We start from the raw sequence: 27,686 nt of genomic DNA, 5'->3' as shown, positions 1-27,686 counted from the left end.
TTTTGATCGCTTATTAAAGTTGTTTGAAAGATGTTTTTCCAAACAACTGTTGGGGTACAATAAATATCTCCTATAGTTTAGAGCGAATCGAACAATGATTATTGTGCTATCTGTGCGGTTTAAAAGATATGAGTTGCACCATTACCACAAGCTATAGCTATTGGTAAAGAGGAGCAATAGCGTTCGTCCTATAATTGATTATCAGTTTGAAGGTAATGGGTTCGAGTCTTCCAAGAAGCATATATTCAATAATTCTTAGGGTGTTTTAGGATTGTTGGGTTAAGCGTGCATAGGGTAAGAGCAAGTACTGAGGAATGGTTGATCCTCCATGGGGATCTCTTGTGCGCCAAGCTGCTGACGTTTCGTGCTTCTTGATCTGGTTTCTAGGTGGGAAGTAAAAGAGGAACATCGGATCATAACGAGTAATCTTGTCTTTGTTGGGAAAAGGGCTGACGGTAAGAAAACGATAAGACTGATCTGGAAGGGATATGAGATAGTACCAGCAGTAATGCACACCCCTAGGTCTCTAGACTCATGGGGTTTAAAACCCGACTCATCTGTGCTACCACGGGTATAAAGAATAAAGTTGCATCTTGGCTAACAACTATAGTTTTGTCCAGCGGTAAGCTATTGATCCTAACAGCGGAGCGGGTTTGGCCAAACTCGAGACCTGCCCTGAACTCGCGTGTGGACAAGTTAGATTAAATGATGAATTAATGAGCCAAATAATTTAATTCACCGAGACCATTATTAAAATGCTATTCAATTAAATGATGAATTAATGAGCCAAATTAATTTATAGGTCATATAAACAAAGCATATATTATATATATCTGAACATCTACATTGTTTTTTTTTATTTATTATTTTTATATAGCTATAACACTGAATATAAATTACAACCAGTGTGAATGCACGTTATAACCGCCACATCAGCCCCTGCGTTGCTAACCTTGAACGTCTTTCAATTTATTTATTTATTTCTTTAAAAAAAAACTCATAATGATGCGTCCGACTAGGAGTGTCAATTCAGGTGAGTCGGATGTGTTTCGGATTGGGTTAAACCCAAACTCGAACCAACCCAAAAATGGTCAACCCGAACCCGAACCCGAACCCGAACCCGACTAATCCGACTAACCCGATCAACAACACCCGATTTTATTTTTTATTTTTTAACAAAATAATTAAATTAAAAAATCAAAACATAAAATAATAATATTAATATTTAATTTAAATCACTTAATAACAAAAACATAAACTTATAGAGATTTCTAATTTAAATTTAAAAGTCTAGTTGTAGAAAATTTAAAATATACTTACTTACTACAAAAATAAAAAATTATACAAAATAAAAATTAAATGAAATACAATTTTTTTTTTTCAAACATACAATGTATAAAACTGTAGTAAATCTTTCTTAATTTTATATAAAAAAATAATAAGAAAATAATTTCGAGTCATATCGGGTCAACTCGGGTTGAACCCGAACCCAACCCGATTAATTTTTTGGAGTTAGCTAACGGGTAAACTCGATTTGACCCGAATCCAAAAATATCCAACACTAACTTAATATTTTTCGAATCGACTGGTTTCAGATTGATTTTGACACACAAAATCCATTCAATTAAGCGCGCGCCACAAAAGGGCGTGGGAGTGGCTGGCATTACGCGGTCCTCTCCGGCTCTTCCATTGCAATTTTTTTTTTGTTGTGTAATGCACTTTAATTTTTAAAAACAAATCTGTTTACCATTTTTTTTAAAAAAGAGAACACATATTTTACATTAAAAATAACAAATATTATTTTAAGTAATAAATATATTTAAAAATTAATTAAATTATTTATTTTAAATATTATTACAAATAAAATCAAAAATTATTTATTTAAGGTAAAATAAAAACAAAGATGAATAAGTGGATAGTGAGAACCATAATTAATAAGATTAATGTTAAAATGAATGTGAGTGAAAGAGGAATGTGAGTGAAATAAGTGCGTTAATATAATAGGTATGTGGCATCACTACAAAAAAATCAATGATTTAGCCCCGATTTTTTAAAACCGTGGTTACATTTGCCACGGTTTATTAAAACCGTGGTTAATTAACCACGATTTTCAAAACCGTGGCTATTTAACAACGGTTTTAAAAAACCGTGGTTAAATAACCACGGTTTTATTTAAATCGTAGCTAATAATAGCCACAACAACGGTTTTAAAAAACCGTGGTTAAATAACCACGGTTTTATTTAAATCGTAGCTAATAATAGTCACGGTTTTTAAAAACCGTGGTTATTTAGCCACGGTTGTTTCAAACTGTGGCTAAGTAACCACAGTTTAAAAAAAACCGTGGTTAAAATTATCCACGGTTTGAAAAAAAACCGTGGTTAAATTAACCACGGTTTTTTAAAACCGTGGCAATTTAAACCACGGTTTTTAGAAACCGTGGTTAAATACCCACCGTTTTATTAGCCACGGTTTTTCCACAACTGTGGTTATTTAAGTAACCACGGTTAAAAAACCGTGGCTATTTTTAGCCACGGTTAAAATAAAACCGTGGTTAAAATTATCCACGGTTTTTACAAAATCGTCGCTAAATTTAGCCACGGTTTTAATAAAATCGTGGTTAATTATTAATTAATTACATGATATATATCCTCAATTATTTATTCTTTTCTATCATATTTAAAAAACGTCAACATTCTTTTACGAGATAATGTTAAGTTCACATTTTTCACACGAATGTTAATTATTAGATAATTTAGCATAATTAAAATAATTATATATATGTTAGATTAAAATATTTATTTACGTCAAATAAATTGCAGAAGTATTTTTTTTAAAAAAAAATTAAAATATCAAAATTTGAAAGATATAAAATAAATATTATAGAAATACATTAATCGGATGTGATGATGTGAAAAATAAAATTTTGAAAACTTTAGTTCGATTGCTGGAACTATTTTTGATAATTCTTGGATTATATAAGTAAACTGCGATGTATATAAATGTTAGTGGTGTCGTACATGTTTTTGAGATGTTCTGTATTAAGGATATGACATTTGCGAAATTTATGTAGCCTCAAAACAAAAATTTAAAACACGTTTTCGTTGTTTACACTAATCACTACAAAAAAATCATTGATTTAGCCACGGTTTTAAAAAAATACATCATTGACATATACATATTATCATAATTACTTAATAAAAATATTTAATTTTTTTGTATTAATCAAATTTTTTTTATTTAAATATTATAATAGTCACGGTTTATCCAAAAATGTTTTTTAAAAATAGTGATTATTTTTGCCTCGAGTTTTGAGAAATTGTGGTTATTTTATCTAATGGCTATTTAAACTTATATATTTTAATAATTAATTATAATTATAATTATTAATTAATTATTAGTTATTAATTGATTAATAATTAATTAAATATATTATAATATATATATATAATATTATCAACACTTGTGCATAATCTCTCTCCCCAAACACGTATACAACAATATCGCGATGACCCTTTCTCTCCAAACCCTTCTCGTCGCCGTCCTCCGTCGATCCCCCGTCTTCATCCGTCGATTCGCCGCCATGTACCCCGGAGAACCATCTGATGAAGCTGGAAAGGTGATATTTGTCCAAAATCATCCAACAAGATTCCCGGCCCTCTTCTCCCTTCGATTTTCTCGCCACTTTCGTGCGTCATCGGAGAAGGATATCGTCATCCGAAGAAGGTTTCTTAGTTCTTGGAGATCTCGATTATAGTTGGAATCGCAAGGCTTCAGCTCGGTCTGGCACGACCAAGCTTCTCGATTTCCCTGTCACGATCCTCTTTAAATTTCCACTCGAATCTTGGTTAGTTTTTTTATTTTTACCTTGTAATAGTAGTGTAACCTCTTGCGAGGTATCGTTAATTTTTTTGAATTTATTTGGAATTAAATTCGAAAGTTGCTTAGTAAAAAATAAAATAAAATTTATAAGTTCAGATTTATTTAATTAGGATTTTTGAATTTTAGTTTTAAATAAATGGATATTTAGATGTTTAGATATTACTGAATTTTCATATATTTTCAGAATTTATTGGCAAATTTCGGAACAGTCATAATTGTGCATAATGTTGATATTGGATAAGTTAATACTTTAGAAGCCTAAAATAGCATTATTAGGATTTATGGTGCCAATGTGTGATATCAAAATGCAAAGTTGGGAAATTTTAGTAAGATTGGTAGCTGATGGGTTTTTTGTTTAGATGGTTAACATGTTTGAGGTATTTCATATTTTTCAGAATTTGTTGGAGCATAATTTCAAATTTCCAGAATATTAAATTGAGATTTCCGAATTTTAGTTGCTGCTTATTTTTTTATTTTTTATTTTTGGATGTTGCTGATTAAATTGTGCGTTTTTTTAAGGTCAAATACAACGGTTTTTAAAAAACCGTTGTCTTTGTGACTTTGAATCTGCTTAGCAAAAAATTGAGTGCCTGTGATTTGTATTCGTAGGTTAGATAGCATAACACTTCGAAATGGGGAAATTGTGAATGGAAAGCGATTAGCATTTAATTGGTGAGTGTGCTTGGTCAAATATAAAATCACTTCTGGTTGGGAAAATTACCTTGCGAGTTGTTTCATTTATTCCTTTTATTTTGGGAGACCCAATTTAGAAGTTGATGGCGGATCCATGTTCTCTTCTCTCTTTTTTTTTTTTAATTTTAAATTGAGAAATTAATTTTTTTTCTGTTTTTTATTTTGTTTAGTGTTCACTGTTCGTCTTATGTGATACAAGTTTCTTCCTCCATTTGTTGTGAAAAGTCACAAATCTGTTTGGTATCTGACGGTTGGTTTTGCCGAGTTACGTTTCAGGTTGGTCAAAATGTCTAATGTTTTTTCTACGTGATATGAAGTGAATAACACGGCGATGCTTAAGTTTGTGACATTTTTAATGAGTGGTGTCATCTTGATTGTAAAACAGGTTTGTTGACAATTGTTCCCCAATTTGGTGGAGCAATTGATGATGCTGCTCGTGACGTCAAGGATGCATATGAAAGGGTGGGTTATAATTTATTGTGATCGTGGTTCAAGCATGCCGATCTTAGTTTTTAGCTTTTCCTTCTTCCTTTTCTTGATTTTAAGTGTCTTTATCAGATTTCTCTCTCCCATCACTTCTCTATGATATGTTGATGGTTTGTGATGTTCTGTATTCTCATGGTCTAACGCCATATGAATTTGTGGAGAGCATGAAAAAGAACAGGCATTCGTGTTCCTTGCATCGGACACAGGTATTGGAGTTCTCAATTTGTTCAGTTCTTTAAAGTATTCATTTCAGTTCAAACCATAACGTGGAGATATTTCTTTTGTATTAATAAAGAATCAAGTGAGGCGACAACAGATAAAGAACATAGCTCCAATCGGTTTTCTGTTTTATTTTCTTGCTCTGGTTCCTTAGCTTCTTAGAGTGAAAATGAATTGATTATGACTGCCTTTCATCTGTTTCTTATTTTTCTTGAATTGTTTTATTGGTCACTCAGGTGGTATAGTAGTGTTAATTTTTGGCGGACATGATTTATGGGCTTCAATGATGCACTGAGCTTGTTACTTGGAGCTGCTATTTGGATTGTTGCATACACGCTCGTTGCCTTCTTTGATATATTGTTCTAGCTTGCATCAACATTGTGAAACTGTTGCCCGTACTGTGCATATTGTAAACCTGCTGCTGAGAACTTTGACTATCCTGTAGCCATGGGTAAGCATGTTGCATTATGATTAGTCTTTCCTCTGTTTGGACTCAAATCTGGGAGTGATTTTTTTTAATCATCTAATAGGAGAGTTTTAAATGGTAAGCCAAAAGAAATGTAAACATTCACATTTAGGCATGGTAACAGATGGAAGGTGCATTTATGCCAATGTTTATGCATTTTGAGCAACTTATTACTATTAAAATTGCAGTAATGTTTATGCTCTGTAAATTTAAAATAATTACGATCACCCCATGAAAACAACATTTCTGGATAGTATCCTCTAATAATATGGGTTTTGTGATGTTGAACTGTTTATGGATGCGTAATTTCCAAATCTTGATACAATATTTCCTTTTCAGTAATTTTATTGTATGCTTTATTCACATTTTTTTCCCTTGCAGCACCTATGTATGTGGAGGACGCACAATGGGAAGTTTCTCTGGTGGTGTTGTTGGCTTACAGGTACTTGGTTCAATCAAAGTAATTATTAAACATGTTCATGTCTCTTGTAAATTTATTCAGAGTTTTTGATTTAAATTGTGTTGTACGAATAGTTTAGTCCTGGATTATATATCAATTGGCTCAGTTTTACTGCTGAGTAATGTTTCTTAGCTATTGTTCTTTGTGATATAACTAACTTTAGATATTTTTATCTTTGATACATATAGACATTAGTTTTTATGCATTTGATCTTCTGTGGCAAATTTAGATTAGCCACGATTTTTTTTATTTCCGTGGCTAACTTTAGCCACGGTTTTTTTAATTCATGGCTAACTTAGCCACGGTTTAATTTCAAACCGTGGCTAAATTAACCACGGTTTTTTTTATAGCCGTGGTAATTTTAACCACGGTTTTTTAAAACCGTGGCTAATTTAACCACGATTTTTTAATCCACCGTGGCTAAATTAACAATTGTTTTTAAAAACCGTGGCTAAATTAGCCACGATTTTGTATAAAACCGTGGTTAAATTTAGCCACGATTTTATACCGTGGCTAAATTTAACAACGATGGATTAAACCGTGGCTAAAACCGTGGGTAAATTGATTTAACCGTGTTTACCCACGGTTTTAGCCACGGTTTTGGCCGTGGCTAAACTCAAACTTTTTTTGTAGTGCATTTGGACCCTATGTTTTTTAATATATGATAAATATTAATATTAAAACAGTTGTGGATCTCGCTTACACATTAAATATTTCTTTACTATATTTTATGTCACAAAAAAAAAAATTAATCAAAATAAAATTATTATTATACACCTCACAAAAGAAAATTTTCACAAATATACCCTATTTTATAATAGAAATCAAACTACTAAAAAACCGTAATATAAAAATCCGAAATTTTTTTAATTTTAATTTGAGAAGGATATTTCTGTAAATTAAGTATCAAAATTAATAAATAGTATAGATAGTTAATGATGATGGAAGGGTTTTTATTAAATTTACTGTAAAATAAAAAATCAATTTCAAAAATAATGTCAAACATGAAAAATTTTATATATACGGTGAAACTCTGTCAGAAACAGCGGACGCTAGAATATTTTATTCTAGCGTCCGCTCTTAATTTGTCCAAGAAGCCACATGGCAACCGTCCGCTGTCTGACAGCGGACGGTTGCCATGTAGGCAGCGTCCGCTGCCATGTTGGCGTGCCCCACGACACTCACCCATCCACCCATTTTTGTTTTTTGGATGCATGCGCACTAACATACATATTATGTTCCCTTTACTTTTATATTGAAATGCCTCCATGCGCATTAAATACATATTATGTTTCCTTTACTTTTATATTAAAATGCATTAACACGGAAAAATAAATGTTAACTTACAATTTCAGAATACACGTGAAAATTTTAATTCATGTTCCCTTTACTTTTATATTGAAATGCATTAACACGGAAAAATAAATGTTAACTTACAATTTCAGAATACGCGTGAAAATTTAATTCACGCGGAAAAAATAATGTTTACGCGTAAATAATTAATGCACGCGGAATCATATTGGCTATATAATGAGAACATGAGAATCCGGCAATATCATTCAACTCTTAAGAAATATTTCCTTGATTCATTCTATTTTCTTTACGGGCAATTGTGAGTTTTGTTTTTCATTTTTATATCTCAAAATTCATATTGAAATGGAAAACATTGATATTTTTTTATATTTTGGTGGTCATGTTATTGTGGAGAATGGATCGGTCATGCATAGTATTCCTTATACTAGACCGATGCGAGTATTACGATCTATTCCTCTGTTCGAGTTGGTTGAAGTTGTGCATCAAATGTTGATGATTGATCCATTGAATTTTACTCTCAAGTTGTCAACGAAATATTCATTCATGGAGAATTCATCTTGGCATGAAATTCAAGTCAATCTTGTTGATGATAACACTCTGGAGTTTATGATGCAATCTCCCAATATACATATATTGCATTTGTACGTCGAAGCCAATGAAATTGACCATCAGGTTGATCATGTGCACCAAGAACCAAATATTTTACACGTCACTGAAGGAATGACCAACATGTGTTTGTATCCCGAAAGTGAATCATGGGATCAATATATCGCTGGCACATCCGAAGCTGATCCTGCATGTTGGCCACATACGACACGTGGTTGGGAACAAAATGTTGGTGCAGCAAATTGAAATTCAGAAAATCCAAATTTCGCACCACGTGTTGATGATCCTAGGAGTGAAAACGAAGATGTTCTAAGAAGCGATACAGAACCAGAGATGTCATACGGAGAGTCTGAGGAAGAATCTGATGACGATGTTGGAGATGTGAATGATGATGAACATGTGAATATTCATGCAAATATTGATGAGGGAACGTCATCTCGTCCACCACCTCGTCAAACATTACAGAGGCAAGTTGTTCCATTCCTTTCTAGCAATTCTGATATGCCATCTTTTTTCAATACATATTTCGGAGAAGAGACTCCTGATTCTATTGGCGTACCTCCTGACATGCGAACAAGATACTATAACGAGGAGAGAGGAGAACTATGTGTAAACATGGTTTTTAAGGATAAGAAAGATCTGATTGCATCTGTAAAAGATTATTCAGTTAGAATTTCCAGGCGTGAGTATCGTGTCGTTGAGAGCACACACATTTTGTGGAAAATACAATGCAAAAATGATTCATCTACCTTCAGATGTCGTTGGGGTCTTCGAGCATCTTTTAAAGATAAAGCAGGTTATTGGAAAATAACCAGATATGGTGGGCCTCATACATGCATATCTACCAACATCGGCATAGACCATCATAACTTGAATAGCGATATGGTTGCAAATACGTTATTGGGTATTGTACGATGTGATCCTTCGTACGAGATTAAATATATAATAGAGAGTGTGAAAGATAAATATGGATATCAAATCTCGTATATGAAGGCGTGGCGGAGTTTGAAACGCGCAGTGAAAATTGTTTATGGTACATGGGAGAGTTCTGTGCAACTGCTACCGAAATATATGCACTGATGGATTTCGACATTATATATGCAAATATAATCCTGGAACAATTGTCGACTGGAAGCATATCAGAAACAATGAAGAAATAAAAACATTGAACTATTGTTTTTGGGCGTTCAAGCCGTGTACTGATGGATTTATACATTGTCGAAAAATCATTAGTGTCGACGGTACACATTTGTACACAAAGTACAAACATAAAATGTTGATCGCTGTCACTCTGGATGCGAATAATCAAGTGCTACCGCTGGCATTCGCAATTGTGGATGAAGAAACATATAATTCTTGGAAATGGTTTTTGGAGAATGTTGGTCGGCATGTTATTTGTGGTGAAAATGGTGTGTGCCTAATTTCTGATAGGCATAAGAGAATTGTTCGAGCAGTTGAAGATCTTCCATATTTTAAACCTCCACATGGTGTGCATCGTTTTTGTTTGAGACATGTGTGCTCAAATTTTAATGCCAAATTTAAAGACGTGCATTTGAAAGATTTATGTTGGGAAGCAGGAAAACAACATCAGATTTGTAAGTTTGATGCAACAATGGAGGCAATCAAGAACATAAGTATTTTGGCACACAGATACTTGGCTGGAATATCGAAGGAAAAATGGAGTATGGCCCATGATGGAGGTTGGCGTCGTGGAGTGATGACGACCAACATGTCCGAGTGCTTAAACAGTGTGTTAAAAGGAGCTCGTAGACTGCCTATATCTGCAATAGTACACTTGACCCTTCTCAGATGCGTGCAGTACTTCATTGAACGTGTGACAAAAGGTCAACGTATGATTGAGGAAAATCAACTGTGGTCGGATTATGCATGTCGAAAATATGAGGAATGGGCGAGAAAATCTAGTGAACATCGTGTTGTCAAATATGATGTACGAACGCAAATTGCTCAGGTTGCGACCGGAGGAAGGCCAAGTCGCAGCCAACACATGCAAGTGGTGAGAATATCAACTAATGATTGTTCATGTGGTAAATGGACAATTTTCGGCATCCCGTGTTCTCATGCTATTTGCACCGCTAAATGGCACTCGTTAGATCCTACAACACTTGTGCAGTCATGGTATAATATATCTGAGTACCTCGCAGCATATGAAGGAAGATTTGAACCTCTTGCAGATGAACGATATTGGGATAGACCTACCTTTGAGTTGCAACACAACCCGGTTAGACGTGAAAGAAGAAGAGCAGGTAGGGATACAACGACTCGACTGAGAAACGAGATGGACAGGCCGGTAGCGAGAGAGAGACAACAACGAAGAACGAACAGGTAAAAGTTTTGAAAATTTTAATTTGTCGCTTTCATAATTTCTTATGAATTATATTCTACATAAAATATATTTTATATATTTTGTATATCAGGAACATCGAATGAACGTGGTATGCAGATGAAGACAGTCTACAACAAAAAATGTTTCAATAAAACATGTGTTTGTTAGTTTTAGTTAAATAATGTGTTATGAGATTCAATCAAATTCAACAGCAAATACGATTATAATCTTTGAACCACTGAACTTCAAGAACCAACTCAATTGTATCTAAACACTTTGTTCCTGTTTCTTGTGAATAAAATTATAACCAGCTCGCAATTGAAAACCAAAGCCAAAACTTGGTAGAACTCAATCAGAACACTACCAGCGCATTCAATCATTCACAACCCAGAAATCAAATAAGAACAATACGCAAGATTTACGTGGTTCAGCTATTTGCATAGCCTACATCCACGGGGAGGATAATCACTTTATTATTCCACGGAAAACCTCGATCAAAGTTTACAAAAAAATCAATCCCTAATAACAATTGATCACTAACGAGAAGAAGGAATAAAGAGCTTTAACAATTTCTCACAATCCTTCGGCTATATGTGATTCACTTCTGTTGATTTGGGATTCCAGATTTCTTCCCTGTTCTTCCTTTGTCGATTCTCTAGATTGAACTGTAATCTCTCAAGAGTCAAATCCGTTCTATATCTTCTAGAGATTTGCCTCTCAGCTCTTTATAAGAAAACTGAAGCTCAAGAAGTTCCAACGGCATTCTTTATGGTAGATGGGCTTTCTTGATTGATGTTGATAAACGGGCTTTTGCTTTTTACTTGATTCCCTTGGCCACCGAGATCCAAGAATAAACTCTGGCTCATTTCATTAATCAATAATAAGCCCAAGAAAGAATCCACTTGGTTGACACTTGATCCAACAATCTCCACCTTGACAACAAGTTGATTACCTCCCATTCTTCAATCTGAGATTAAGTTCTTTCCACCACTCCAACTAAGTCAAGACAAAGCTTGAACTTCAGTTGAGGTAGTGCTTTGGTCAAAGCATCGGCTGGATTTTCTTCAGTCTTTATTTTCAGGAGTTTCACCTCCTCTTTTGCAATGACATCCCTGACAAAATGAAGCTTTACATCAATATGTTTAGACCTCTCATGGAATACTTGATGCTTTGATAAATGTATAGCACTTTGGCTATCACAGTTAACAGTCACTGTCTCTTGCTTCATGCCAAGTTCATTCAAAATCCTTTCAGCCATATTGCTTCTTTTATAGCCTCTGTCACAACTATATATTCAGCCTCTGTAGTAGATAATGCTACCACCGATTGAAGCATGGACTTCCAACTTACTGCTGTCCCATAAGCAGTAAATATAAACCCAGTGAGTGACTTCCTTGAGTCTATGTTTTCTGCATAATCCGAGTCAACATACCCTTCAATTGGTATTGTTTCATCTTCTTGCCTGTTAAACATAAGTCCAATGTTTGATGTGCCTTTTAGGTATCTCATGATCCACTTTAATGCCTCCCAATGAGCTCTACCAGGATTTGACATAAACCTTGAAACCACACTAATGGCATGTGCAAGGTCTGGCCGAGTACACACCATACCATACATAATGCTTCCAACTCCATTAGCATAAGGAATCCATCATATCTTGCCTTTCTTGTTCACTACTTGGAGATTGATGGGCAGACAACTTTAAGTGCTGTCCTAAAGGAGTAGTTGTAGCCTTTGATTCATCCATATTGAATTTTCTTAGCACTTTGTTGAGATATGCTTCCTGATTCAGACATAGAGATCCCTTAACTCTGTTTCTGTCAATCTCCATTCCTAATATCTTTTTAGCCTCTCCCAATTCTTTCATGTCAAATTTAGAGCTGAGTTTCTCCTTTAGTTCAGTCACTGCTCTTTTGTCTCTACTTGCAATTAGCATATCATCTACATATAGTAGAAGATATGTTCCTATTGGGACTGTTTTCTGAGTCAAAGTACACGCAGCTGTCATAACTACTCCTGATGTAGTTTATCTTCTCCATAAACTCATCAAATTTCCTATACCACTGCCGAGGACTTTGCTTGAGACCATATAGAGATCTTTTTAATAAACACACCTTATTCTTGGCTTTGTTATGGTGATAGCCCTTTGGAAGTTCCATGAGAATTTTCTCTTCCAAATCCCCATGGAAGAAGGCTGTCTTGACGTCTAGTTGTTCGAGTTCCATATCCAACTGAGTGACTAATGCCAGAATCAGCCTTATAGATGAATGCTTGACAACTGGAGAGAAAATTTCATTGAAGTCTAATCCCTCAATCTGAGAATACCCCTTAGCTACTAGTCTGGCCTTAAACTTTACTTTCTTTTCCGATGTGGTGTCCTCTTTAATTTTGAACAACCATTTGCATCCAAGTATTCTGTCATCCTTCTTCTTTTCAACCAGTTGCCAGGTGTTATTTTTCATAAGGGTTCTAATTCCTCTTTCATGGCATCTTGCCACTGATTTTTCTCCTTGCTGGACATTTCCTCTTCATATGATGTAGGCTCAGAATACTCCACCTTTTCTGCTGTATTTAGAGCATAGGAGATCATTTCTGCCTCAGCATATCTTTGAGGAGGCCTTATTTCTCTTCTTTGTCTATCCCTAGCCAGCTTATAGTTACTGATATTTTCAGTTTGTGTAGAAATGTTCCTGTCCTGAGCTTGCTCCTCAGGTTGATCAGTACTTAGCTCAGATTCTGAGTTTTTATTGATTCCAGTAGGCTCCACCTCAACCTATAGCTCCTGATTATCCATCTGGATACCTTGTGTATCAGTATTATTGTTGTTATAGGCCATTCTTGACTCATTAAATGTTACATCCCTTGTATTGAAACATCTAGGCCTGTGTTTTCTAAATTCCAGACCTTATAGCCTTTCACTTCTTCTGGATATCCAATGAACATACACTTCAAGGCTCTTGGTTCTAGCTTGCCTTGTTTTATGTAAGCATAAGCCAAGCAACCAAATACTTTTAGTCTTGAGTAATCTACTGGTTTCTTGTTCCATATCTCCATAGGAGTCTTTAGGTTCAAAGCAATGGATGGGCACCTGTTTATAAGAAAGGTTGTTGTTGCCAAAGCTTCACCCCAGAATGTTTTTGGAAGTCCTGCATTTAGTATTAAGCACCTTACCCTTTCTAATAGGGTTCGATTCATCCTTTCTGCTATCCCATTCTGTTGTGGTGTCCTTGGCACAGTGAAGTGTCTGGTTATACCTCTAGCTTTACAAATATTCTTGAATTCAGTAGAGAGGAACTCAAGCCCATTATCTGTCCTTAAGTATTTCACCTTCATGCCTGATTGGGTTTCAGTAAGTTGCAACCACTCCTTAAATTTCTCAGTGGTCTCATCTTTTGTTTTCAACAGATGTGTCCATACCATTCTTGAGTAGTCATCAATAATTGACAAGAAATACCGGCTGCCCCCATGAGTATGAGTTTTTAGAAGGACCCCAAAGATCAGCATGTCTGTATTCAAGAGGTTTTGTTGATGAGTGTTGTCCTGGACCAAATGATACCCTCTTGGCTTTTCCTAGAATACAGTAATCACATAATTCAACTCCTTTAACTTTATCTCCACATAACAGTCCTTGCTTTGATAGCTCTTCTAGCCCTCTTTGTCCAACATGCCCGAGCCTCATATGCCAAAGTTTGGACTTGTCTTGTTTTTTTTCTATGAGTGCAGTACCTCCAATCACTGTTTTTGCTTGTAAGATATATAAGGAGTTTAACCTTTTTCCTTTCATTACCACCAGTGATCCCTTGGAGACTTTCATCATACCATTTTCACATCTGAATGAACAGCCACTGGATTCAAGAGTGCCTAATGATATTAGGTTCCTTTTTAGTTCAGGAACATACCTAACATCTGTTAACATTCTTTCCACTCCATCATGCATCTGTAAAGTAATACTCCCTATTCCCTTTACCCTACATGATTTATCATTTCCTAGCATCACTATACCTTGATCAGATTCTGTTAGTCCTTGAAACCAAGATTTTATTGGGCACATGTGAAAAGTGCACCCTGAGTCTAGGATCCATTCACCTTTTATACAACTTTCTGCCATCATCAGAGCTTCAGCATGTTCATAACCCATCCGAGACAATTGCAGCTTCTCCAGCTTGCTCTTTGTTCCTGTCATAGGGTTTTTTCTTCTTATTATCAGGACAATCTCTTTTAAAATGTCCTTCCTTATGGCATAAGAAACACTTGAGCCTAGTTCTACTCTTGGATCTTGACTTGTTTTTGCTAGAGTATTGGCTTCTCTTCTCAGGCCTGCCCCTAGCTGTTAGTCCTTCTCCCAGAGTTTCTCCATTGGATTGCAGCTTTCTTTGCAGCTCTTTTGATTGTATAGCTGACTGTACTTCGTCTAGAGTAATTGTTTGCTCTCTACCATAGAGCATATCATCTTTGAAGTTTTCATATGATTTTGGCATTGCATTTAGCAGTATAAGGGCTTTATCCTCTTCCTCAAGTTTGACCTCCACATTTTTCAGATCATCTAGGATCTTAATAAAGTCATCAATCTGATCTTGAATACTTTTACCATCTTGTACCTTAAATGAATACAATCTCTGCTTTAAGTACAACCGATTGTCTAGTGATTTAGTCATGTATATGCTTTCTAATTTCATCCACATAGCAGCTGCTGATTTTTCTCTACACACCTCCCTCAAGGGCTTATCTCCTAAGCATAGGATAATAACACACTGTGCTTTGTCCTGGATTTCATCCTTCTGCTTATCATCCAAAGAACTCGACATTTCTTCTTTTGCCTTGAATGCCTCAACCCATCCTTGCTGTACCAAGATAGCTCTCATCTTGATTCTCCACAGAGCAAAATCATTCTTGCCTGTAAACTTTTCGATGTCGAATTTCATTGATCCCATAGTGTCTATATTTCCCATGGACGGCGCCACTGTTATGAGATTCAATCAAATTCAACAGCAAATACGATTATAATCTTTGAATCACTGAACTTCAAGAACCAACTCAATTGTATCTGAACACTTTGTTCCTGTTTCTTGTGAATAGAATTATAACCAGCTCGCAATTGAAAACCAAAGCCAAAACTTGGTAGAACTCAATCAAGAACACTACCAGCGCATTCAATCATTCACAACCCAGAAATCAAATAAGAACAATACGCAAGATTTACGTGGTTCAGCTATTTGCATAGCCTACATCCACGGGGAGGATAATCACTTTATTATTCCACGAAAAACCTCGATCAAAGTTTACAGAAAAATCAATCCCTAATAACAATTGATCACTAACGAGAAGAAGGAATATAGAGCTTTAACAATTCCTCACAATCCTTCGGCTATATGTGATTCACTTCTGTTGATTTGAGATTCCAGATTTCTTCCCTGTTCTTCCTTTGTCGATTCTCTAGATTGATTTGTAATCTCTCAAGAGTCAAATCCGTTCTATATCTTCTAGAGATTTGCCTCTCAGCTCCTTATAAGAAAACTGAAGCTCAAGAAGTTCCAACGGTATTCTTTATGGTAGATGGGCTTTCTTGATTGATGTTGATAAACGGGCTTTTGCTTTTTACTTGATTCCCTTGGCCACCGAGATCCAAGAATAAACTCTGGCCCATTTCATTAATCAATAATAAGCCCAAGAAAGAATCCACTTGGTTGACACTTGATCCAACATAATGTATGCATTTGAGTAAGAAATATATTTAATATTGTTGGTTTGAATGCGTTTATATATTTTGTAATAATTAATATTAAACAATTGCATGGAATAACATATAACATTTATTTAAATGTCCAACATAAAGATATTAACTCTAAACTGAAAATTAAAAATTTTATCAAATAACAAAACAACAATATATATCAGGATTTTTCATGGCAATTACAGTTATACAAATGACCACCGGTTCCACAAGCAGGTGGTCTACGTCTTCGTTGTCCTCTACGCACTACGGGAACATCGACAATTTCTTCACTCCTCTCTTGTTGCTCATCTGAATAACCAGGAAATATTACAGGTGAAACAACGTTTCTCTCGGGAGCCAGAGTATTACGTTGAACAGGTTGCTTCCAGTTAGCATTAAGAAGATCTGTAAAACTTTGAATATTTTCCCAAAATGGAGTCTGATAACCAGCATCAACATATGAACCAGATGGTCCTGCCCTGTACATCCCACCGGATGGTCCGGTATTGTACAATCCACCAGATGGTCCTGCAGTATACAATCCACCAGATGGTCCAGTATTTTCAAATCCACCTGATGGCCCCGGAGTGTACAACCCACCAGATGGTCCAGCTGCATACAACCCACCAGATGGTCCAGCTTGCGTACAACCCACCAGATGGTCCGGCATTTTCAAATCCACCAGATGGCCGAGGAGGAACAAACCCCAATGATGACTGATGCGAATCAGGAGATGGCGCACTAAAATTTTGTGGAATATTATTTTGTTCGCCAACATATAAATCGTGGGGATATGGCCGAAAACCAAGTCCAGTTACTGTAGGCGATATAATGAGTACAGTAATGCGCTCAAACCATGGAAAATAATCATCATCAGTCTGCTTAGATCTTCTTCCATGTCGATCGCCTCGGGCAACATGATTCAATTTGCTATTCCAATTAATAATAGCATTTTTATGATGTTCCCTCTAATTTGTGTTGCGATGACCGATTCTACTGATGTTGTGTAGGTCATCGTTGTCAAATGAAGGCCTTGGAATAGACTGGCATATTTTGAATTGCCTCAGCACCCGGTTTGGACGATGCATCTCCACAATTTCAAAACAAATTAGAGGACAAAACACATCGCCATATTCTATTATCGTATGCATCAATGATCACTTTAATGTCTGGATCTTTTTTTTTATAAACTATCCAGTTAAATTGCATAATAAAAATATCAATTTTAATTAATAAATATAAATTTATTTAATTGTTGTAAAGTTTCAATAGACCAATAACACACCTCGTCATTAGTCATACGATCAAAGCAATCTCTTATAATTCTAACAGAGTGTGTTGGTGAATGAGTGTAACTGTACACATTTAACCACCTGTAATAAAAAAAATATTTTTAAAATTATGAGAAAATGAAGTTGTAATTTATACAATGATAATAATTTTTAAATATTACCGTGCACCATAAGGAGCAAATGGAATATTCTCATCGCCTGCATTTTGAGGCACGGTAAGAGATAAGCCTTTCAGATCAGGGTTAACAAATTTAATTCCGGCTCCATGCCCATATCTGTCATTAATAATAAATAAAATTAGAAAATTATTATAATGTGATAATAGATTAACAAAAAATTTTATACCTGTAGGATAAATAGTGGCCCAGATATTATAGCTTTTCCTATACGTGTGGCATTGCATAACTCACGATATAGAAATGCCAAAACTGCACTTCTCCAACTGTAAGATCTGATGCGATCAATATCCCAAAGTAGTTGCAAAAAAATCAGTCTAACAGATCCTCCTTGATAATCTGGAAGCATGATTCCTCCGATAATCATTAATGCTATACAATGGGTATATTTTACGACATCTATCTCTGGACTATTATCATCGACAAGTGCAGCCGTGCAATGCTCATATAAAGCGGTCATCGATAAGTGACCACCTTTGAAATGCGATGTCAGTGGCGTAAATCCCAACAAATCCAAACATATATGTTGCCACTCTTCAACATTGTGTGAAATATCCATACCAGTTACAGGCTCACCATCAATAGGCAGACCCCAAATAATGGAAATATCCTGTAAAGTGATGGTTGCTTCACCACATCTAAAATGGAACGTGTGTGTTTCACGTCGTCATCGTTCAACCAGAGCAGTAATCAAATGATTATCATAAATTCGAGACCCACATAGCAAAACACCATAAATCCCCATGTAATTTAAATATGCAATCACACGACTGTGCAATCCATTCACATTAAATAAATTCCAAATCAAATTATCTGATCGTTTGGCTCGAACTATGTCATCAACTGTTTCTGTAGAAACTGTTGACGAAATATGTGTTGCTTGTAAATATAGCACACTGGGATCTACTGGCCCTCGATTTGTTAACATCCTGACAAAATTACTGACAATTATATTATGCAAACCAATAAACACATATTATTAAATTAAAATCTATAAATGACAAAACATTAAAAATAAAATAAAAAATTAGACATCTAATTATAACTAAATTGCGTATTTAAATATTTAATTATTCAAATTAAATAAATAAATATACATAATTATCTACACGAATTAAAATATTTATCAATTAATTATTATTTTATAACAATTAAAAACAAAATTAAAAAATTAAAAATTAAAAAAAAAAAGTAAAAGTCTTGCATGCAAAACCACGGATGGAAATCTTGTGTGGAGTTGCTATTATATTATTTTTCTTTATCATTATAATTTCGAAACACAGTTAAAGAAATTAATTTATAGCAAATATTATTCATCACGATCCCATAATTGAACGAATTTTTTTTTCTTTTTTTAATTCATTCAATCAACTGAAACCAAATCTTATGGCCAATTTCAAATGAAAAATAACCTAATGCTTCAATGAATTTTCTCAACTCAAAATACGAAAATTAATTTTGAAACGTAACACTTACTTCTGAATTGAATTTGAAGACGAATAACCAAGAAAGCAAAACCACCACTGCTTCAATAAATTGAATTTCCAGACGAGGACAGAAGAAAGCAAAACCACCCCTGAATGCCTGTGAATTGTTGGAAAAGAAAAACATATGAATTGTGAAGAACGAATACATCTATTTAACAACATTATTGTACACAAAATTTGGCCCACAACCCTCCATTATGCATGCTGCCAAGATTGGTGGGGGACGGCGGCTAAAATTGGGCCACAACCCTCCATTATATGTGCTGCCAAGACAGGTCATTTGAATTAAAATTTAAAGGGATATGCCCATTTTTGTGAAACTGCACTATATGAAGAATAATTTCTTGCACCTACTGTCATTTTGAAATCTGGTATTGTTCAGGGCATATTTCGAGGTTCAAATTCACATGAAACTTGTATATAATTTTGTTTTCTTTGATATGCCACCAGTTATAACTCATTCGGATGTAAAATGAATTTTATATGAATTTTTTACTGAACTTGCTCCAATATGCGGAAAACAGAATATCCGAGTTTTAGGTGTGTACTTGTAGATAGATTCAAACCCATTAGATGATTTTATTTGGAAAGTCTTTAAAAAGATGAAATGTAGCAAAATGAGTAGCTTTCATTTCCAATTTATAGAACTAGTTTTGAATGAGAAATGAATTAAATATGATTTTTACACTATCGGCTCACGAATCTGGCATTCGGTTTTTGCCTTGTTGCATGTACTGTCTATATAAGTCCAATTCGGCAGACTACACAGGCTTCTTTCTCAGCTTCTGCAGAAACTTAGATCAAACATTCAAGTAATGATTTTCATCAGGAGGATTATAAATCTTGTGATGGCTGTTGGTTATTTCCTTTTCTTTTATGTATATATTAAGTGTTTGTTTTTTATTTGACATTAGTATAGATTGCAGATTCTGTTGTTGTTGATAATTATTCAAGTGTTAGATTTTGTACTGCAATGGATTATTGCCTACAAGATTTGGCTAATAACTAATTTTGACTCTCGCAGTAAGATGGTTCTTTTTGTGTTTTTTGTGTTGGCATGCATGTTTCTTGCACACTGAAAGTATTAACTTTGTGCCTGGTTTCCTCAGGTGTGGAAACATTAATTGGGCAAAAAACCTAAAATGTAACATCTGCGACACTAACAAACCTGGACATAGCGAGGGGTGTGTGAGGTATATGTATTATGTTTTTAGCCTTTTGGTTGTCTGATTTTTTTTTCTTCTGTAATTTTATACCGCTACATGGGCTTTCTGATATTGAAGCAATATGTTTTTAACTGTAAACTCTGAAATTTCTTGTCGAATGATGTTGTTACAGATCAGATGAATATATAATTGATTGCTTGTATTGCTGTTTTTTCCTCCCTCAAATTATCATGTGTAAAAATCTTTTGAGTCGTAGAGGACTGTATAGCTGGATGGGTTTGTACCTTCTTCCTCAATTGTATGGTTCACTGCATTGTTAACATCAACTGAGTGTCATTGTTTTCCCTTGGATTTAGCTAGCTATTGGACTTATTTGTGGAAAGGCAAATATATATGTTTGTGGAAAGGCAAATATATATGTATCCTTGATAGAGCGTGTTTTCAATTTGGTAATGTTTTAATTTAATCAGTTGTTGCAACGACATGTGATCAGTACCCGCATATGTCGTTGTTACCCTTATTTGTGAACCGACAAATATGTATCCTCGATCATGAATTTCAATTTGATCTATTTTATTTTTTATATTTCAGTTTCAGGATCCATCTGGAAGCAATATTACGACCAAGCTCAATTTGATGAAGTTAGAAGTGAATGGAGCGAATTCGTCTTCTCATATGTAGGTGCCTAAATTGGTCATGCATGTTGGGAAAAATCTGCGTTTTTTCTTAGTGAATTATTGGATATACTTGTTAGAACACTTTTACTTTTGTGGAAATACTCGTGGATTTGTGGATTGATGGATGTACTTGTAGATTTACGGATGTTCGTAGTTTTTGGATGGATAATTTATCAATCTAATCAGTATATTTTATGTTTCAGAAATATATATATATATTGTGGTGTTACTGTATCTAATTAAAATTGTTTCATTTTGATTTATTGAAACATATATTTTTACATCATCTGTCAATGTAAAATTTGAAGCCATATATATATTCGAGAGGAGCCATACATACTTTATTACTTCGACATTTAATGAAACTGTTGAAATAAAGAGCATGTTTATACTTCATCAAATTACATAACATGTGAAGTTAAATAGAACATTTACTTCGTCACATAATGAAAATGTCGAAGTAAAAGAAATGATTTTACTTCCTCAGTCAATGTAAATACCGAAGTCATAAATGTTCTATTACTTCGTCACTTAATGAAACGGCGGAAGTAAAAGACATGTATTTACTTCGTTAGTCAACGTAAATGTCGAAGTCATAGATATTATATTACTTCATTACATAATGAAAATGCCGAAGTAAAAGTCATGCTTTTACTTCGTAACCGGTCCAATCATGAACCGGTTTTGACTCTGTGAACCAACCAAAGACTTCGGTAATTTCATGGATAAGACTTCGGCTATTAAGCGAAGTAAAATAGTACTCTATTACTTCACGTGCATCTACTTCGGTACTTATCTACCTACAACTTCAGTTAATATGCGAAGTAAAAGGCCGAAATTCTACTAGTGACTGCTAGCTTCTCGAGTATTAATGGTGCAATGTAAAGACTATTTTGATGGCGTAGGATTCTCATTCTCATTGGCAACGCTGATTCCTCCTCCAGGTCCAGGACGAGGCCGTGGAGTTTCGTAAATGACCGAAGATTCCAAAACCTGCCGACGATTGTTTTCTTGATACCACCTTTCTGCCCGCAATGCACTAACGTATAGACCACTGCCCAGAAACATTGTCAGTAGGCCAAATACTCCAGCAGACGTGAACAAACCATGCTCAATGATTACACAATTAGGACGTGGAGTTTCCCAGTTCTTTAGGTGACCCGACTCAACGCTTAGCCCGATCAGTAATAAAATTTCTGCCACAGCAAATGAGATCCTGCACGTAAATATATATATATATATAATTAATTGGATCCATGATTTTGAGGTGTATGTACGTACGTTTTAATTTATTTTCTTACCAAGTTGTGGTAAAGAAAAATCCAGCCTGCAATGTGAAAGTCTTGGCAAAATCGGAATGAAAATCCCAAGTGATTTCTAGTAGCGGCTCTGATTTACTAACTGCAACTAATAGGTACGTGTGTTGCAATACCATAGCCACTACAAGGACAAGAAATGCAACAGCTGCTGAGATAAGAGGCATTTTCCCACTACTTCTGTAAACACATTGGGATTTGTTTCTTTTTATATCATCATCATTTGAAGCTGTCCATTTCGCCTGATCAAACTTATAAGGAATCATGTCAATTAATATATAATTACAGGAATATATATATATTATATAATTAGGTACGTACCTCCGAACGTGTGGTCTCCGCTACAATACACATAATGAAGCAGAACAAGCCCAATAATAATGACAAAACCATAAGGAATGCACCAGTCTTGCTGCCAAGATTACTATTCTTCCCGGTTGGAGCAAGATCAGCATGTGTAACTGCCATTTTCTTCAAGGTTAATATACTAATTAAAAATTGAGGGTTGAAGTACTTGTGCAATATGTAGAAGAGAAAGATATACAAATCACTCACAATTTTCCAGAATTAGAATTGCTTGGAACAAAGGTTGCTTAAACCCCATACATTCCAATATTCTTATACTTTTCGTGAATTAAAACCATTTTACAAAATTATAATTTCAAGGTTTCTTAAAGCCCATACATTCCAATATTCTTATGCTAGCTAGACAGCTTTTCGTGAAAAACTGTTTATCTAAAAGCAAATGCCACTGCCGCTTGATTTTCTTGAGATGTAATTTAAAATCAAAATCTATTACTTTTCTTTCTTCAACACTTTCCACCCTTTCTTCCGTTTTTTAGGTTTCTTTCAGTTTCAATTAGTAAGAATGGGAGACGGTATTCTTCCTAAATAGTAGACACGAGTAATAAATAAGAAAAACTAAATATCGGAGCCATATAATTTTTCAATTCTGATGCAAGGTAATTACTATTTTTAATATATTGTGTTTAATTCATTGTTCTAATATTACTTTTAAAAAGAGTTTGTGTTTGATTTATTTAGTGTGTTAAATTTGTTTAAGTTCTTAATTTATTGTGTTTGATTTTTTAGATTATTATATTTTTAATAATTTGTGTTTTATTAATTTATTTTTCTAATATTACCTTTTAAAAGGTGATTTATGGTGTTTTTTAGTCATTATACTTCATTTAATGTTGTCTTCATTTTGTGTTTAATTTATTGAGGTCAATTTATTGTGTTTGGTTAATTGTGTTTAATTTATTTTACATTTGCACCATACAATTAATGATCATTTGTGTGTGTATCTATATATATCTTTTACTATTTATTAAATGTAGGCATATTAAAATAATTAACTTGGTGTCATGGTCTATTTTTCAATATATCTAAAATACCCTTCCTTTTAATTTTTTGTTTTCTTCATGTTTCTTACTCACTATCCCTAATAACTCTCTTTGTCAATTTCATTTCTTTCTTTTTTTTCTAATTAACCTAATCTATTAAGCATCAAAATTCATATACATTGTAGTTATTATTTTTCACACGCAAATGTGTGTGCATCGTTGCTAGTATATATAAAAAGAGAGAAAATATTTTTTTGGTCCATTAATTTGTCCATGTTTGGTTTTGGTACACTAACTTTTAATTTTCAGTAATTTTGGTCAAACTGCATACGTGTTAGCTAGACATTGGCACACGTCAGCATTTTTGCATATGTGTCAGCTAGTACGTTATTGGCACACATCACCCGGAAAATGCTGATGTGTGCCAATGTCTAGCTGACACGTATGCAGTTGAACCAAAATTACTGAAAATTAAAAGTTAGTATACCAAAACAAAATTTTGAAAAATTAATGGACCAAAACCAAAACATGATGAACAAGTTAATAGACAAAAAAAAAATATTACTTCTATATATATAGAGATTTGTTCTCCTGCACACTAGTGTTCAGGAGAACCATGGGCTCCAGTTGAGGTGCCACCCACCTGGTTTATTTATTTTTTTTAAAAAAAAATTAAACAAAAATTGGGCCCAAAAATTCCTATCATCTAGCCCCTCACCTTCATCTCCACCTCTCTCTCATTCAAGACTTAACCACTCAGAACCCATCACTTTCACCTTCACGGCTTCACCACTTAGAAATCGTCGCCTTTATCTCCTGGACCCGAGCTTGACCCTTCAACATGCTCTTACTCAAGCGGCCAGTCATCCTTGCGCACCGTTCGTGAGATGGTTGACGGCGATGATAGAAGAGCAACGGTGATGGGGTCTGTTTGGTTTGAAAATTCAAATGGGGCAAGTGGCAAATTGAAGTGATTGATTCAGATACACTTGTACATACAACAGAGAAGAAAAATTCTATTGAGAATTTTCCTTTTCATTTACAACCAAGGAATTGCACCTGTAAATAGGTGCCTTCTCTTGGAATGAAGAGCATCCCATCTTCAGTTCTTTTCCTCAGTTTAAAACATTCAATACATTTGAGTGTATTTTTATATATATTTGTGAGATAGATTTTCTCCTGTATTAAGAGAGTGAGTGTCTATTTGAAAACACACAGAGAGGTTGTAATTCTCGAAATATTATAGTGGAATCTTTTGATCTTTCTCGTGGTTTTTACCCTAATAATTTTTTGGAAATTTTCCACATAAATCTTGGTGTCTAGTTTATTCTTCAATTTCAATATTTTCTATCTCGTGATGCCGCACCTGGGACCAACAAGTGGTATTAGAGCATTGGCATAAAATTTCTTTAAATTCTGAGTATGCTCTGTGATTGCAGCTTTGACTGATCTTCCACATCAAAAAAGATTTTTTAAATATTTTATAAGGCATGATTATTGTAGTCAAGATGACGGCAAAATACGAGATAGAAAAGTTCAATGGGAGCAATTTTTTGTTGTGAAAATTGAAGGTGCAAACAATTCTAACAAAGGAGCGTTGTTTGGCAGCTATTGGAGATAGACCGGCGGACATCACAGATGATCAAAAGTGGAATGAGATGAATCACAATGTTGTTGCCAATTTGTACTTGGCTATAGCGAATGAAGTATTGTCAAGTATCTCCTAAATAAAAAGTGCAAAAGTTATTTGGGATACTCTGGCAAAACTGTATGAGGTCAAGTCATTGCACAATAAAATTTTCCTAAAGAGAAAGCTTTATACTCTTCGGATGACGGAATCCTCATCGATGACCGACCATATAAACACATTGAATACTCTATTTTCCCGGCTCAACTCTATGGGGCATAAAATAGAGGAAAAAAAACGTGCGGAGCTTCTACTTCAGAGTCTACCAGATTCATATGATCAACTCATCATCCACGTTACCAACAATTTTCTTTCAGATAATTTACATTTTGATGACGTTTTAACTGCGGTTCTTGGAGAAAAGAGTCGTCGCAAAAACAAGGAAGATAGGTTGGCAACATCGAAGCAAGAAGAGGCTTTACCGAAGACCAGAGGAAGATTGACGGAGCGTGACTCCAGTGGGAGCCACAGATATGGTAGATCAAAATCAAGAAGTAAGAAGAAGAATATTTACTGTTTTAAATGTGGCGGTAGAGGGCACTTCAAGAGAGAGTGTACGAAGAGCATCGAAAAAGGATCTCAAGGAAATATGGCCAGTACTTCAGGCGGTGGTGAAATATTATTCAGCGAAGCAGCAACAGTTGCGGAAGGCAGATACATATTATGTGATGCATGTATTATAGATTCAAGAGCGACGTGGCACATGACGTCAAGGAGAAAATGGTTCGATCAGTATGAACCAGTCTCAGGAGGATCTGTATTCATGGGAAATGATCATGCCTCAAAAATCGCTGGGGTCGGTACCATCAAAATTAAAATGTTTGATGGTACTATTCGCAACGTATAGGAGGTACGACATGTGAAGGGCCTGACAAATAATCTTTTGTCTTTGGGGAAGTTGGATGATATTGGGTGCAAAACCCGTGTTGAGAATGGGATCATGAAGATTGTGAAAGGCGCGCTTGTGGTTATGAAGGCGGAAAAGATTGCTGCTAATCTGTATATACTTTTGGGAGAAACACACAAAGAGGCGGAACTAGCTGTTGCATCAATTGGTTCGGGAGAAGAATCAACAGTGTTGTGGCATAGGAAGCTCGGACATATGTCAAAACGAGGAATGAAGATTCTCTCAGAATGGAAGCTATTGTCGGGGCTTACAAAAGTGACTCTTCCCTTTTGTGAGCATTGTGTTACCAATAAACAACACAGATTAAAGTTTGGCACGTCTACTGACAAAAGCAAAGGCATATTGGAGCTGATTCATTCTGATTTTTGGCAAGCACCGGTGGTATCCCTAGGAGAAGCGAGATATTTTATCTCGTTTATTGATGATTTCTCTAGGAGATGTTGGGTGTATCCAATCAAGAAGAAGTCAGATGTTTTTGAAGTTTTCAAAGTTTTCAAAGCACAAATTGAACTTGATTATGACAAGTAAATCAAGTGTTTGAGGACTGAAAATGGAGGAGAATATACCAGTGATGAATTTTATGCATTTTGCCAACATGAGGGCATCAAAAGGCAGTTCACGATGGCTTACACACCTCAATATAATGGAGTGGCAGAGCGGATGAACAGAACTTTGTTGGACATAACAAGGGCCATGTGGAGTACTACGGGTCTAGCCAAGTCATTTTGGGCAGAAGCAGTCGAAACCGCTTATTACATAATCAACCGTTCTCCTAGAAGTGAAGCAGAGAGGATGGAGATGTCTCGAGTACCGTATGCATCAGCAGTGGGGAGTTTGATGTTTGATATGATCTGTACAAGACCAGACATTGCTCAAGCAGTGGGAGCAGTCAGTCGGTACATGGCAAATCCTGGAAAACTGCATTGGAGAACGGTTAAGATGATTCTTAGATACATTAAGGGTACCTCGGATGCTGCATTATGTTTTGGAGGATCAGATTTTATACTCAAGGGCTATGTGGATTCAGACTATGCGGGTGATCCAGATAAAAGAAAATCTACTACTCGTTATGTGTTTACAGTTGCAGGAGGTGCAGTAAGCTGGGTTTCAAAACTGCAAACAGTTTTGGCATTATTGTAGTGACCCTGCATGGAATCACCTACTAACTGGCAACTAATAGCATACATTAAACTTAATATAGCAAAATGCTTAACAGAGTAAAATGTGCGGAAACATAATCCATAATTTACATATCAGCTTAGTAAAACAAGTCCAGGCTTAATACTATAGTGATACAACCATATCGAAAAGCTTAAAATAAACTGTCTAAAATATTTATACAACTAAACAAGTCCTGCTGTATAAAATCCCCAGAAAAGCTCCGGCTCCCTAGTCCTTCCTCGAGCTACTGGCTCCGTCCATCTTGCGACCTGCCCCGTGGAATAGGGTGT

At 35.1% G+C, this 27,686-nt stretch overlaps 2 protein-coding genes and 1 long non-coding RNA gene across 6 annotated transcripts; 2 read left to right on the top strand and 1 right to left on the bottom strand.

Annotated features, from left to right (window-relative positions):
- The first annotated feature begins 3,485 nt into the window (after positions 1-3,485).
- Positions 3,486-6,385, top strand: LOC140875400 (uncharacterized). 3 transcript variants are annotated; one of them, XR_012148432.1, is made up of 6 exons: positions 3,486-3,845; positions 4,744-4,849; positions 4,959-5,035; positions 5,132-5,265; positions 5,515-5,729; positions 6,126-6,385. It is a non-coding gene; the product is annotated as an uncharacterized lncRNA (long non-coding RNA). The 3 variants fall into 3 exon arrangements; XR_012148431.1 differs by adding an exon at positions 4,490-4,552 and having other exon boundaries at positions 4,959-5,265; XR_012148430.1 differs by having other exon boundaries at positions 4,959-5,265.
- Positions 6,386-9,397: 3,012 nt separating this feature from the next.
- LOC140861873 (uncharacterized) lies at positions 9,398-10,710 on the top strand. Its single transcript, XM_073264879.1, has 2 exons — positions 9,398-10,467; positions 10,560-10,710. Exons 1-2 carry the CDS (start codon positions 9,398-9,400, stop codon positions 10,570-10,572), a joined length of 1,083 nt encoding a protein of 360 aa, XP_073120980.1. The 3' UTR covers positions 10,573-10,710.
- A 10,934-nt stretch (positions 10,711-21,644) lies between these two features.
- Positions 21,645-22,787, bottom strand: LOC140876394 (uncharacterized). 2 transcript variants are annotated; one of them, XM_073280341.1, is made up of 3 exons: positions 22,617-22,787; positions 22,281-22,546; positions 21,645-22,195 (listed from the first exon to the last, which is right to left on the bottom strand). In XM_073280341.1, exons 1-3 carry the CDS (start codon positions 22,761-22,763, stop codon positions 21,868-21,870), a joined length of 741 nt encoding a protein of 246 aa, XP_073136442.1. In that variant the 5' UTR covers positions 22,764-22,787; the 3' UTR covers positions 21,645-21,867. The 2 variants fall into 2 exon arrangements, with proteins under 2 accessions (XP_073136442.1, XP_073136444.1); XM_073280343.1 differs by having other exon boundaries at positions 22,281-22,537.
- Between the last annotated feature and the right edge of the window lie 4,899 nt (positions 22,788-27,686).

The sequence above is a fragment of the Henckelia pumila genome, chromosome 1 (genome assembly GCF_033568475.1).
Source record: "Henckelia pumila isolate YLH828 chromosome 1, ASM3356847v2, whole genome shotgun sequence".
In the NCBI taxonomy this organism is placed as follows: Eukaryota; Viridiplantae; Streptophyta; class Magnoliopsida; order Lamiales; family Gesneriaceae; genus Henckelia; species Henckelia pumila.
This window is presented reverse-complemented; position numbering and strand designations above follow the sequence as displayed.